Source organism: Mchenga conophoros, linkage group LG19 (assembly GCF_057382185.1).
Source record: "Mchenga conophoros isolate Kocher_MC1m ecotype Shallow Benthic linkage group LG19, M_conophoros_male_GT1.1, whole genome shotgun sequence".
NCBI classification, from domain to species: domain Eukaryota; kingdom Metazoa; phylum Chordata; class Actinopteri; order Cichliformes; family Cichlidae; genus Mchenga; species Mchenga conophoros.
This window is the reverse complement of record NC_140544.1, coordinates 21,179,563-21,194,803: the sequence shown is the minus strand read 5'-3', so window position 1 is coordinate 21,194,803 and position 15,241 is coordinate 21,179,563. Positions and strand designations below refer to the sequence as shown.

The 15,241-nt window shown below is 40.9% G+C and overlaps 1 protein-coding gene across 2 annotated transcripts in view; it reads right to left on the bottom strand.

Moving 5' to 3' along the window:
* The window catches only part of LOC146552183 (glutamate receptor ionotropic, NMDA 3B-like), a 94,956-nt gene that overhangs the window by 26,557 nt on the left and 53,158 nt on the right, over nucleotides 1-15,241 (bottom strand). For both annotated transcript variants that reach the window (XM_085256772.1, XM_085256773.1), the window contains exons 2-5: nucleotides 12,333-13,033; nucleotides 5,870-6,366; nucleotides 4,522-4,793; nucleotides 3,663-3,899 (exon numbers count right to left, since the gene is read on the bottom strand). In XM_085256772.1, the coding sequence (XP_085112898.1) occupies nucleotides 3,663-3,899; nucleotides 4,522-4,793; nucleotides 5,870-6,366; nucleotides 12,333-13,033 (1,707 nt within the window). The remainder of the gene's footprint in view (nucleotides 1-3,662; nucleotides 3,900-4,521; nucleotides 4,794-5,869; nucleotides 6,367-12,332; nucleotides 13,034-15,241) is intronic.

Below are 15,241 nucleotides of genomic sequence, written 5' to 3'. Positions count from 1 at the left end.
AACAGCATGGTGGTACGCTCCTTTCTTTCTTCTTGTTGTTTCCACTGCTGCACATGTGCATGGAGCAGCACAGAATAAATGCATTGCTCAGTAAATTATGGTACTCAAACTAACACTACTAGTAGCTACTGTTAGTGCAGTAAGGGGTTCACAACTAGTTTTAACTCATCTACTGTATATGCTTCTTTTGTGTTCTTTGCTAAGTTTAGCTCTGACTGAGCTAAAGTAAACAGAGCTGTCACAAGAGCTTCAGGGATTATATTTTTTTTAAGTTCTGTTATTCTTTTCTTCCCCTGACACAACAGAGCTGGATTTTCATTCTTTGCACTTTTCATGGTAGTCAAACAACATGACACCAGAGAGATACTGCACATGTACAGGTGCAAATTGATTGTCATAGTCCACAAATGTGCGTGACTGGTCTCTTTGATAAAGAGTGACTGTTGTGATCGAGACAATTACAAAGTACCATCCTGAAATAAATCTCATTTGTCAAGCATATGATGGAGCGAGACATTTGAAACGCCAGTATGCATTGTTTATTCACTGTCATGTGCACAAGTTTAACGTAGCCCTGCCTCAGGGAACAAACAGTTTTAAGAAATTAAAATCTCTTTTTGCCTGTCGTTACAGCTTTCACAACTTTTTCAGCTATTCAGATAAAAAGACAGTGCTATTCACTGAGGCGGACAATAATACCCGAGAAGATGGTGGAACATAAGAAACCTGGCTGTGCAAGCCGTACATGAGGTTTGAGATAATAAAGAATATTGCTTTTAACACCATGTGTTATCATTAGGCCTGGATGGGATCTTGCCCTGAAATAAAAGTGGAATGACTTTGATTTCATTTTCATGCCTGAGGTTTTTTAAACCAGGTCATTCGTGTGTATGCCCACTTTTACAAGCTGCCGGATGAGCTGCTGGAGACGTTCATAAGAAATGAACTGACCGCTGCTTTAACTGAAGTGTGCAAGCTGCTGAGGCTGATGCTCACCATTCCTATTACAAGCACATCTGCAGAGAGGTCTTCTCCCTGCCTGAAAAGGATTAAAGTCTACCTAGAAACACCTGTGGACAGGAGAGACTTGGCAACTTGGCAACAAGTTCAATGAAACCTTTTGATTTCATTGACAGAGTTGCTGAGAAAAGTGAAAGATAGGAGAATGCCCTTCATCAAAAAGTAGAGGTGAGGAACTACACATACTTACATGGCCTGTCAGATCTCTGTTCCAATATTGTGAGTTTGCTTGCTAGCAATCCACTTTGGTTGTGAATGGTGAGCTTTTTAAAATGCAACTGCATTTGTAAACTGAACACCTTTTAAGATTTTCTGTTGCCCCCATGAGGCTAAGCTAGCAGCCTTTTGCAGCCATTGCTGACAGATTGGGAATGTAACACAGGGTGTAAAAAAATAACTAAGAAATAACATATATTGTGTGAACTTGGACAAAAGCATTCTTCTAACTGCTAAAAATGCAGCTTTCACTGACATTTTAGCAGTACTGGCTAGAAAGCTAATTACGCTAACATTGGCCCCGTGGGATGGCTGACTTCTGTGATGTTTCAAGCTGACTGGTTTTAAAACATGAATCATTTAAAGGAGCTGTAACTGAAAGTGAACTTGATGGATACAAAAATGATACTATGGACAACTTGTGATTTTATTATTAGCCTAAATAATAAGGCTAAAGCTGTATTTCCTTGGCAAAACTTTACAATCCTGCAAGTTAATAATGCACAGATAAAATAAACCCCTGTTCAATTTAAAGGTCTAGTATCACTTAAAAGCGACTGCTAATTCATTCTAAAAGCAACAGTTCATCATCTAACACACTTGTTTCCAATCTCAAATGGCTTTTAAGGTTAGATATGTTGACAAGAACATTGCTATCTTGGTTATTTTTACCTGGGGTTGCCTGAGTGTAAATTCAAAGGAAATGAAGAGCAAAACAGAGCATCTAATGTTACTCTAAACCCTGATAACAATGGCAGCTTCATATAGTACAATACAGTGATATCCTTGTTGTGAAACACAACCACACAGATTAATGGTTCTTGTGCTTGGCCTGCGGAAGTAATGCTCAGTTATTGCTATCTGTAGTAGTCAGGTATGTTGAGGATAACAGCTTATGTTAGAAGAGGAAAACCTAAATATATTCCTTAAGCATTTGTATTGCAGAAAGACAAAAAATCAGAAAAATTTTTTCAGTTGGTTTCCTTGTCTTGACATTCGCCTGATCATTAAAGTCAAGTTGTAAAACTCAACCCAGCAGTAAAGGTTTAGCAATCAATTTATTTCCCCCTTTCTTTCCCATAGCCTGAGTAAACCTGACGACTTGGCTGTGACCCAGCACACAGAGGTTCAGAGAGTTGCTCAAGGACATTTTAACAGGTCACAGGGCTGCTAATGAACACAACCTGTTAACTGACACATCGCCAATGCGATGATCAAACCTGTGACCTTTCAATAATGGGAAGGTCTTACTAATCACTCGACCGTTCTTCCACTTAAGTTGTTTTCTCAGTTTGCTTTAAGGGTAAAATGTGGTTTTGTATTTATTTAAATATTATGAGCGGCAATCTCACTATAAGGACAGGAATAATTTAAGGAAAAGATGTTACTGCACGGAAACTTGAAAAGCAAGCAAGTTATCTTAATGATTGATTCTGGAACAATGTGAGGCTATATAAAACAAAGACTGCAGAAGACAGAGTCGTTATTCACTGGCAAATACATTGAGATTGTGTTTGTGCACCAGTGTGACTGTGGGTGTCACACGATCTGTTAAATCTGACAAGGTTTTGAAAAATGCTGTTACTCCAAAGGTACATTTAATATTTGTAATTTACATTTTCATACCAAACAAATGTCATGAAAATAAGTTGTCTTTTTTTTTAAATCTCTGAAGTAACAGACATTGTTTTTCAAGTTGCTTTCAAGTTATTAAATAAATTTGCCTCAGTCTGAGGATTTGACTTCCATTTATCTTTCGCAATTCTGTTTCTCCCTGATATTAACCTATGTCGCCATGTTTCAACTTTGCCTGCTCGCATGCCCCCCCTCCTTTACATCATCCCCTTTCTGCCCACCTCCACGTCACTGTCAATCTGTTGCTTTTCTCATCCCTGCTTACCCACTTACCCTTTCAACCCCATCTCACCATCCCTCTGTCAGCCTTCCTAATACCGTCTTTTTGAAACCTATTTCCTGATTCGCCTTCTCACCTTCCTATCCCCCTCACTGGCCCTCTTCTCCGTGCCTTCTTGTTTTTAACTTTGGGTCTGACTGCGTTGGGGAGCTAACCTCAACTTGCTCCCATTTTCACCACCTTCATCGAACCCCATCATCCTCACCATAACTCCTTCACTCTCTGTCACTCACTTACCCTTTCACCTTTCTGTCCCTGTATGCGCATTATCCTCCCTGTACCTTTCTACTTCATCACTGCCTACCTTCTTAACCTATCCCCTATCAATCTTTTCTTCTCCCTAGCCATCTCCATCATTTTTCTCTCTAGCACCCTCTTTCAACTTTCCTTTGCCATTGGCAATAAGCATCCCATAAAGCATCCCCTCCCCCTCTTCTGTATTTAAAGGATGACTTTTCCTCGCCCTGCCCCACATGATGCCAATTAATCACAGAGAGAAGAGCTTTGTTACCTTGGTGGCGACAGTGCGTCCAAACAGTATGGCGTAGCAGAGATTAAGAGCAGAGGAGTAGGAGAATACACGTAGTCTGTTCCGGCCATGGGGTGTCATGCCAAAGGGGCTGTTCCACTCATACAAGGTGAGGAAGAGCGCTGTGAGATGCAGCGTGACAAAAATACCCACCCACATGGACCAGTGGAGGGGCCACATGAAGGCTCCAATGGGAGCTGCAGTGTCCCGGCTACGGACCTGTTGGATCAAATGCAAACACAAGAAGCTGACTTGAGACCGTTGATTGCCATGCATTGTTTGTATAAACTTCTGTTAATGACTCCTCGGCAAATTAGTTTAAAAAGAAATGCACACATTGTTTTTTATTCCGTGCTATTTATTATTCAGCCAGGAGAAGAAATCACTTTTTAAAATGATGAATATCTCATTTTCAAATGGAGCCGTATTGTCAGATCATATCATGCGTTGCAGATTGTCAGCTATAGAGGGAAATGCTAACCAATCAAAGAATAGCTACAGCATGTTTGAGGACTCTGTCTCTCAAATGCCTCTTAGACTCATTACACACTCTTAAACTGCATCCAATTTTGAAGTTCAGTAATTAACATACATGCTCAACTAATGATCTCCCGCTCCTTACTGCAATACCAAGGTGAGGGGGCTTAGGGTGAACAATAAGTAGCTGCAGGCCAAATGATTAAATCATACCGGCAGAGGCATAAAAAGTCAAAGTAACACTGAGGACTGCAGTGCTTTAACTTAAAACAGAGCACATTTTTAGGACATGCCATGAATTCTACAGTCGTAAAAAATCAAGTTTAAACCTCCAACAATTAATGATGACTTCAAGCAGTTGTACCAGAATGCCCAGGCTGGTGGAGTAGAAGGGTGAGGTGAAATCTATAACTCTGCTCCTGGCAGAGTTAATAGAGAAAGAGGTGACGGCCATATCGGCGGTTCCGCTCAGCAGATCTCCTACCAGTCCCGTCCAGCGTCCTGTCCCACTGAGTGCCCCATACTTTCCATCTCCCACAATATATAAGTCGAATGTGAAGCCCATATCTTCTGCCAGCTTTTCCAACAAGTCAATGCAGTACCCATAGCAGCACTTTCTCAGGTCCTCTGGTAGTTCTGAGAGGAAAGAAATGATGATGGTGTGATATCCATCCGGACATTCATATGCATGATTTGGATGTGGTTGCACATATGGGAATTGCCTACAAACAACCATAGCTGAAGGAAAATGTTGATAGATTCTTACATTACACTTCAGCTTTGGCATTTTTTATGACCTGGCATGGACTACATTTATTCACATTAAGTACTTGGATAAAAAAAAAATTAACAACCCTCAAACTCATTAAAGAAAAGTAGAGCTGGCAAGATGTAATGGAGCTGCTCAATATGAATTTTTAAGTTCTTGCCATGTTTGCCATTTTAACTGCTCTGGCAAACATTTTCCTTGCAATATCGCTTAATCAACATCAGCAGCGTCCCCGTTGCTCTTGCTTGGCTTCTGGACCTCTTTTACAAATGAACCATCATGAATTTTATTTTCAATATTTTGTAAGTTATGTTATGTAAAGGTGTAAATACCCCTCTGCATTGAAACGATTAATCCTATCAATGGCAACCGAATAAATTCACAGTACACGTCAACATTTAGTACCTGCATCATCGTGAAAAAAATTTACATTTTCCTATAGCTTCCATATGCAATCGGCTGATTAAAGTTAAAGAAAGTCAGGTTGACTGTTATTACTATGCTGTGGACTGGATGTATAGCTGCAGATAATCTCATGTGTGAAAGAAAGATCGTAGTAGTACATCTTTGACAAGATACTCTTGATCTCTTATTGATTGAATTCCTATATGCTCTTCATTCATGAAAGATGTAGCTGGTGAGTGTAGCCCTTGACCCTGACCCTGTTATATTTTCAACTAAACTGACCTGGTGCAATCCCTTATTGATTCTACCTCAAATTTCCATATGTGCTCTAGAGACATGGCCAGCCAAATACAGCAACACTGAAACTGAAAGGAAAAGATCTGAGGGTTTATGTAAGCAAAGCTTGGAGAGGCCATAAATTAGAAGTCATAGATGCTCACAGTACAAGTTAAAATGTTTCTGACAAGTATTACACTTCTACAGTATAATGGTTCTATAATGACAGTATTCTATGGACAAATGGCAAAATAACACTCACCTGTGCCATCCCAGTCTACTGTTGTAGTATTTGAGTTGTGAAGCTGGTTAAAAAGGCCATGTATTATACTAGACTGGTTAGTTTTGGGGTCCAGACAAAGCTGTCCAGCTGGACACAATCCATCCTCGTCCACCTCCCGTGTGAAGACAAATGGGTGTTCCACCAGGGTCACAACCCTGAGGCGGTGCCCTTCAACCGAAAGTCCCGGCCTCCAGCGACCTCCAAAGTTGCCGTCACCCTGGCCATCCCCTCCCCTCACCCCGGCTCCAAGACCTTGTCCCTGGCTGGTCATGAACCCTCCCACCAGTCCCAGAATGCCACCCTCCAACTCCAGTCGACCTCGGGTCCACTGGCCTACAGTAACCCAAGCAGGCTGCCCCAGAGCACCTCTCTTCAGACTCCATACATGAAACAGTTGGGAGGACAGAATCCGAGAAACACCAGCATCGACCTGGATCAGGCCTGTGGCCCCGGTGAAGGAAGTGTTGGAGAGAAACCTCGAGGGACAGAGGACAAAGAACAAATAATAAGTGGAAGCCAACAAAATATAGAAAATAAACTTGACATCCACCTTAAAAAAGTACAGCCTGCAATATTATACAGATGACACTAAACATAGTCTATGAAAAAAGGCTTATGAAAAAAGGAAAATGGGGCTAATGCAAGAAAAAAGTTACAGTGTGGTTGCAGAGCTTAAGCAAGTCTGGTCTCTAATGGGTAATTGCATCTTCCAGAGAGTCATAATTAAAAGTTAATGCAGTGCAGTGAGGGTCTTCTCCTCCTATCTGCCAGTCCATACAGACAGTCATTGCTATTCGGCTCACTCGTCTCCACACATTAGGAGGAGCAATCCCCATTCGCACATAAATCTCTCCTGGCCTCTTGAACCACGCAGGGATTTTTTTGCACATGTCTTAGCAGTCGATCACGTGGACATCATCAAGCCATACGAGCTCTGTTTGATCATAAGGGATTGTCATGAGGTCATTGTAAATCATAGGGGTGGTTGTTTAAATGTTAAAGTATGCAGGGACCACTTCAGTATGGGTGTTGAACCGTGCCGGGACTGTTGATGATGTCTGGGTCAAGGCTAGAAATGGCAAGTTTTCCTTCCATATAATAGAAACGGGTGGTTGAGCCGGAGTCCTTTCTTAGAACAGAAAACAGGTTTATCCTCTTGCGCTTAGTTCCCTCCCCCATCTTTTCTTCTTTTCTCACTCTCATCACTAGGTTATATGCATGCATTAGCTTAGATTGTGGCAGCTGAGAATATTCTTCATTAAATATGGAATATCCAAAGGATAATGAAAAGGCTAAATTTATCTTGTGGGTCATTAACCTGTCCTCCAAGTTTAGCCTTTACTAAAGCCTGTCTGCCCCACACAGCGACTGATATAAAAATGTGAATATATGTAAGGTTTTATGTATTCCGCTTTAGTTCCTTGCCCTATATCCTCTCATTGTGATTTACTATAACATCAACATAATTGTAAAGAACTTGATTAAAAATGCTTCTGATTGGAAGCCATCCCCGTTCCCTTTCACATTAACTTATGTTTCCTCATCGGCAGCTCCCTTCTGTCTCTGTGGCCATAAAGCGAAAGTGCTAGCCTTGCCTTGAGCTGAAATCACTCATGGTAATAGCACGGCTGAATCATCATATCCAATAGACAGCAGATTCATCAAGCCAACCAACTCCAGACTCTTAGTCTAAGCTGGCCAAAGAAAGAAAAAAAAATAGCCACACTGTAAGCTTTACATCTTTTATCCAAGGAGAAAAGTGCAAGGTCTCAAAGGGTCCTCTCCCACAGTTTGTGACACGTTTGGATTCATGCCCAGAGATAAGAGGTGAGATAGGAGTGTGACATAATATAGGGATAAGAGCAGTGGTGTAAAAAAAATGTACTGCACACTTTAAAGCTGCACCACCTTTTAGTTATGGGTCCTGCGGATTGTTTTTGTAGCATCAGGCCAGAGGCTGTATTTAAAGGATGACTCTGGATTTCACAGCAGGTTGATAAGTCACCCAGCTATGTCAGAGAGGGATGGCTTCCTTCCCTAACACCTGGCCCAGGTTTATGCACTCAGAGTAAATGTCAGTGGTGTGGTCGGTAAATGATGACTCTATAAGACTGTCCCAAGCATGCGTCTCAATCTCTTGTCAGTCCACCTCCTTCAGTTTGGAGGAAAGTTTACTCCCTTCGTCTTTTTCTGCCTGTCTGTCGGGAATGATACAAGGCCTGCTTGTTTCATTGGTTTTAATCTCTTCGGGGGAGATGGAATCAGCGTGGCAGCTTGTGTCGAGTGAGATGGCACTGACTGGCAGATTTCACTCTGATAACAACAACCCGCTATCTTTTTTCCTCCTTTTTCTCCTCCCTCACATCCTATTCCACACAAGTGTGTCCTTCTTTTCCTTTGTTTTTACTTCTATTTTTCTTTAGCTGTATCCTACTTCCTCTCTTTTATCTATCTGTTTGTCTTTGACCACATTCTCCCTTCTCTCTAATGTACTTTTGGGAATAAGCACCTAGGGATTCTGTGATTCTGGACATTCTGAAGAGCAACATCAAAAGTGGCTAGTTTCTCATATTTTTATCTTCATTGCTTTGAAAGAGTAATTTTGTAACTTTTATTTTTGTAACCTCTCATCCTCTCATACCTTCTTTACTTGCTAATATCTCAAGACATCCTCCCTCCCTCCCTGCTTTCCTCACTCTGTCCCCAGGGCATTGAGCTGTTAATTGCCTTTTCCATGTGGAAGTCTCTCACTTCCTCCAGCTTTGTTAAGGCTCTCCGGAGAACTGCCGTGTCTGGCTGTTGGAGGCGAGGGATAAGAATCAGGGAGTACACTGGAGAACAAGTGCATGAGTTTGAATAGTGCAATAGAACAACCCCTTTTATCAGTCTTTCACTGGCCATGAACAAAGGTCACTGAGACTATTTTGTGGAGAACTCTATTGTAAATAGTTTAATCTGATAGGCTAGACCATGTGCCAATTGGTTGCCCACGAAAAGATTGCATTTTTCCCTAGAGTCCTGATGAAGTTTGAGTCATTTAAAAATGTCTTATTTTCTTTTCTTCTTTAAATAAAAAAACAAAGCAAAACTTATATCTTCATAGAAATAGGCTTAAGTTGAACTGATAAAATATATACCTTGGATGCAGTCTTAGTTTAGCATGCACAATACTTCATTAATTGTCTCTAAAATATAGTGTAATAAAGAGTTGCTTGAAATGATATTCATTTGGCACATGGGGAAAAACGAAAGTGTTACGCAAAGTAAAATTTTGACTTGATACAAATTTAAGATTAACAACCATGGTGTTAAAATTCATACAGTCGTAAAAGAGGAGAAAAACAATACAACATAATTCAGCCAATAAACCAATAACATATAAAACACAACTTATAGAAAATCAAAGATTTACTAAATAGCCGTTACTAGTCATGATGTGATTGTTTGGTGTGATATTAAGATGAAAATAATGTTGTAGTCCCCTGGGAGGCCTGTCTGTCCCTTACAGCATTCTGCTGTGTGTTTTTATATGCTGGTATCCTTTTACTACATTGGCAGTGTGTTTGGGATTATAGCCATCCCGAAAGATGAAGCGGTTACCAATCAGATTCTTTCCAGATGGTATTACATAGATCAAAATCTGACTGCACTTTTTTGCATTCATCAATTTCATTTCATCAATGCCACCCACCCAAAAAAAACCTGTACCACTGGCTAAAACACTGGCCCAAATCATGACAGAGTGTTATACAGATGGCCGTAGACACTCTTCTTACGTATATGTTGATGATTATTTGAACCAAAGTTTCACATTTATATTCATCACTCCTTAAAGAACTGTTTCAGTCCAGTTCTTGTATAATTTGTCATACCTCAGCCTTTTCTTCCCGTTTTCATTCCTTACAAATTGCTGCTTGAAAGCCAGTCAGACAATTTCTAATGAGGTTTCTGATAAACAGTAGATGGATCATGTGAAGGACTAGATGCATCTCTCTGGTCCCGTGCCAGGTCTTTGCTGTATGTCTTCCTATTTTAAGGATATTTTTAGTCCTGCCACTTCTTCTTTTATCCTCCATTTGTCCATTTTATTCTAATTTTTTTAAGGGCCCACTATGCAGGGATATGCCAAGTTTCCAGCTAATAGCTCTTTGGAAATCACCTTGATGGTGAAAATGTAATTTTACACCTGTCAATCCGTACTATTTTTGCCAGTTTTTTGTAACTTCAACTGAATGAATAATTGATAGGCCAGCGATAAGTGATTCAAGAGTGAAAATGAGTGAAAAACCTTGAAGACATTCAGCAGCCATTCAGAACTTTTGCACTTAACAAAAACTGATGAGTTAAAGTCTGGCTCCTTGGAAACAAAATATCAAGAAATGAGAGGCGGCTAAGGAATTTTGCATAATACTTTACAACATATTAAAAATATAGATATGATAATATCATAAACGGTCCATCAAAAGCCGGTTAGGGTTATAAACTCTCTTTCCAGTTTACCTCTTCAGTCTCTTCTATTTCAGTAACAGCCTTGCACTAAGTAGGACTACACTACAGCCTCAGCTTATCAGCGCATTTCATGCCTGACTAAAGTAAAGTGACTACCACTGTTGCATGTTTTCTGTCTCTGCAGCTTCTCTGTCACACATCGCCTGAGTCATTTAAAGCTAGTCTGTTAAACTGCACTAACATCTGCATGGTTGCTGGCTTGATCGAGTCGCTACAGTTTGGTGCTCTTAAATTCAAACTTTGTATACATACTGGCCCCTGCTTTCATCAGCGGCATTTGTTTGTAGTGATTTAGGCAAGTAATTTATCAAAATGTTTGCCCTATTATCATTATTGTGAGTTGTTTTGGCCACAATAACCATGAAGTGAAAAATCTATCGTGGCGGCGCTACTCTGAACCTAATTAACTTGTTTCAAACTCTAATAATGGATGTTCAATAACACAACTTCCACAAAAGCCTGTGGCCCTCCATGCCCCATGGTTCTGAGATCCCAGTGCTCAACTAAACTGCTTTGCGGACAGAGTGCTGTGAGAATCCAGCTTGTGATTATGTGGCTGTTGTCTGTGATCACTCTCAGCTGGCAGGCACCACGTGGGCTCAATATTTGCTGTGGACCCAGCTCCTACCACAAATCCTTCCCTCACCAGTATCACATGACTTGGATGCATGCTGTTTTATCCATTGTACCCTTTGAAGTATATCCATGTCAACTGTTAGAGAAAAATATTTAACTTTGCAGTGAGTTTATTGCAGCAGGCTTCAGTGCATCATGCACTATCAGCCACATATTGCTCAAGAGGATTTCTAGAGTATGCGAGTGTGATAGGTTTTTGCACTCCATGTCCAAATGCGAGGATTTACGTTTTTCTGCTTCAAATGAAAATGTTTAAGGTTTAATGTGTATTTCAATCAGTTTTTTCCCCCCATGTGTCAGTGGTTATCATCGTAGACCACACCTTGTCAGACCCGTGAAAGCTGTCAGAAGCCTTTTTTTGAAAGCTGCAGGAGTTGGAGCAACAGCAAACAGAAACACACAAAACCCCTCTGGTGTCAGTCTGCCAATCTGTATGCCATAAAGACCTCCTCCCCACCTCCAGTATGACAGTGCTATTCAGAAATTACCACCCCCATGGTGCAAAGGACAGACAAGGGCAGCAACCAGAGCATACAGTACCACAAGTGGAGCCAGTAACTCCTCACAAAAATGTCAAAATGTCACTCAGAAAGCTAACGACCTAGCATGTATTTAGTGATGTGACCAGCGAATTTTAAATGCAGTTTTTCACTGTCTTCTATGAATCATTCGGTTATTTAAATAGTAAAACTATGTGCAAAAATTCAGAAACCCAGGAGTCATTTAAGGTGAACCTGTAGCTGCAAGGAAGTATAGAGTGTAGAGAGTATAAAGCTAGTCTTATGCCATTTGAAACAATACATTTTATTTTTAGAGGAGGTATTACTATCATCTCTAAACTAAACCATAAAACTCTGGAGTTGATCTCAGTGCATCAACATTGACAGAGAGTGGGGTTTAATGATGATCAAGTAACACTAGGCACTAATTCTAGACTTTGCTAAACAACCAAATTGAGATTAAAGTAAAAGTGAAAGCTTATAGCCAGCATCAGCATCATCAAATCAACCCATACCCCCGACTGTTATCTGTAAGGGTGCCTATAGCAACAAACTACACTGCATAGGACTAATAAGAATTACCAGTTCCTGCACTGTCAGTCTGTATACCAAAAAAATATATACTTGCTGTCTCTGTCGTGTGTACTCACTAGTCAGATCAAAGCTGCCAAATAGAGTAATTTGTTACAAAAAACCCTATATAGCTAAATATTATTAGAGGTGAACAAAGACATTATTTTAGCCATTTTTATGTGAAGTAACCCTTTAATTAGTTGGTGTATCCTGTACATTCTTACCTGGCTAGATATTGTCCAGAAGAGGGCTGTTCATGTCGGTTTGGTTTGTCATAGCAATTTACCATGTTCTGAGTGAGTGCCAAATCTGGCCTCACCATGGTTGCTGCAGTGACCGCCCGGCCAATCAGCTGCAAAGCATCCCGTATATAGAAGCTTATTGGCTTGCGGCCGACCTCCCCATAGGCTAACAGTCCAAGAGGACCTCCTAAAGTGTGCAGCGAATCTGGAGACAAGGGATATCCCATGATCCACTGCAGTGCTGGTAGTGATGGTGCGAGACGCTGAGCAGCCCGAAGGACGGAGGATAGACACTCGGGGTCGGATCCCAGGAGGAGAACAGACGAAACAGGTGAGGGGGAGCGCAGGAAACGGGTGGAGATGATCTTCAAAGCCTCTTCTTCCATCTGCTCCTCCCTTCTCTCCTCACTGCTCCCCCCTCTTCTATCTCTGCTCCCTGTGATGCGAGTCAGGTTGATTATGTCCCACAAATGCCAGGTTGAACCACTGTACTTCTGAAGGTGGGTCAGTAAGCCATCACCGCCTTCGTCCCAGCCTGGGCAGATTACAGCTGCTCCTCCCCAGCTGTCCCCCCGACTTCCTCTATCCCTATCCCCACCATCTCCCCCCTGCAAAACTGCAAGGAGCAAACTTCCCAGGGTTGATGGAGGCACACGGGCTGACATCTGCAGGTGAAATCGGTTCTGTGACAGAGGATAGGAGTAAATAAGAAGAGTTGAAAGAACCAAAAGAAAAAAGTAGATCAGTGAAAGAGTTAGGAGAAAAAATACAAAAATATAAAAACAGAACAAATAACAAAAAGAGAAAGAAGATAAGAGAGGAAATAAAAAGCAAGATCAGACCAGAGATTAATAGATATCACCAAAACTAAACACCTCTGGGCTGAATAACATAAAATCACATTAAACGTAGCTTTTGTATGCACCAGAGCTCTGCAAAACAATTCCTGATGCGGCAGTAATTTACAGCAACACAGATCAGAAACAATCAGTCACATTTGTTCATTATCTCTCACTCTGAATGAGAAGAGTCGCACTGATACAAACAAGGAGTCAATGATTCGCATCTAATCTGCAACATCACAGTTGGCTTGGCAAGACAACAGTAGCATCCACAGTTCATCCAGAAGCCCACATTTCCAAACCCCACTGAAAACACTAGCTTGTTTCATACTGTTCCAAAATGGATAACACTGTTGTCCTTGAATGCAGCTCACAGATGGACCTTCCCCTTCCTTCCTTTGGGGTTTCTATCCATTTTTCATCCTATCAGTGCTCCAGGCAAGGTTGAGGGGGGAGACTGCTTTTATATAAAGAGCTCAAAGTTTAGCTTAACATGACCTGAAGTTTGCTTTGAATGGCTCCACCCAAATGAATAGAAGAACATCCTCTGGCACAAATGCATACACATTTTCAGGATCTTTGTAACATATATCCAGAAAGACGTCTGTGCACTATAAAATAAAACACACACAGAAGTTACCTAATTGAATCTGTATACTATTAATCTACGAGCTTATGTCCAGAAACACTTGTGGAAAGCACACACATGCCTGTATATCTGAAGATAAGCTATCTGAACACAGATGTAACCCACACTGAGACACATTTATTCAAGTGGAAATATCCCACCCAGGAGTACAGAGTAAACAGCGCAACCCTCTGCTGAAAGTCCTTGAGTCTCTTAAGAGAGTCAGAGAAAAAATATTTGAAGTCTGGAGAGACATGGATGAATTAATGCCGTATGTTTGTCTTCCCGGAAAGGCCCAGGTGTGTGCAAGGGGACAACTGAAGATAGGTCTTCTCGTTTGAACTCCGCAGGGGAGCTAGAAATGTGGGGGTATCTGGTAAGTGGGGGTTGTTGGCGAGATGGTAATGGATGACAGAGACTAATAGAAATGGGAAGGTAGTGCCTACAGGTGCAAGTTTTATTCAGTGTATTTCTGATAGGAATAAAACTAATATTATGCATATACAGAAAATGTGACGATAGAAGATCAACAGAGCGCCTCAAGGCAGCTGGAGGAATTAGTATGTAAATCTATATCTGCTCTCATCCTAAATTCCTCTGAGTACGATCTATCTAAGCTAGCGCTTAAATATTAATATTCGACTAAATGTATGGTTATGTTATGATTCCTGTCCTGAAAAAATTGTCAGAGGCTACAAAAATCGGAACAGACTGAGTCTGCATAATGGAGAAAAAGCTGTAAATTATGTTCCTTGTCTACATAGCTTGTTAGAAAACGAGAGACGAATTGTTGCTGCATTTATCACTGTCAGATTAATTGTGATAATGTTCATCTGCGGGATATCTCACTGCTGCGTCAGCTGTTTTGTACCAGCATTATTTTTTTTCCTAGCACAATCATAGATAGCTTGTTTGACTTTTAAAGAGATTCTTTTACAATTTCAATTACATTTAAGGCATTTAGCTTGCGCTCACGATCAATTTACAGGGAGCACGACAGCAGAACTACTTCAAGGGTGAGGACGTGAGAATAATAGCAAAAGCTCAGCAAGGCGTTAAAGAAGTTGTGTTTGTAGTTGCTGGTGTTAGAAGAGAAAGCAAATTAGAGAACTCGGAAGAGGCAGACATGGGGGCCGTGATGTGATTCTGGAGAGATAAGGCGATATGAGCCATTTCGAGAGGACGTGAGTTCCAGCCCATAAGATAAGGAAGCACTCTGCTGTTTTGGCTTGAGAGGGAAGACTTCTGAAAATGTTTTGTAGGAAGTCGAATGTGTGATCCACACAAGTGGACCCAGTGAGAAAGTTCTTAAAAAAAAGAAAAGAAAAAGCACATCAGTAAGGCTTATTCTGGTTATTAATTTAATCCTTTCTTGTCTGCATTTGAATGTTTCATCACAATTGTGGTATTAGAGTAAAAGA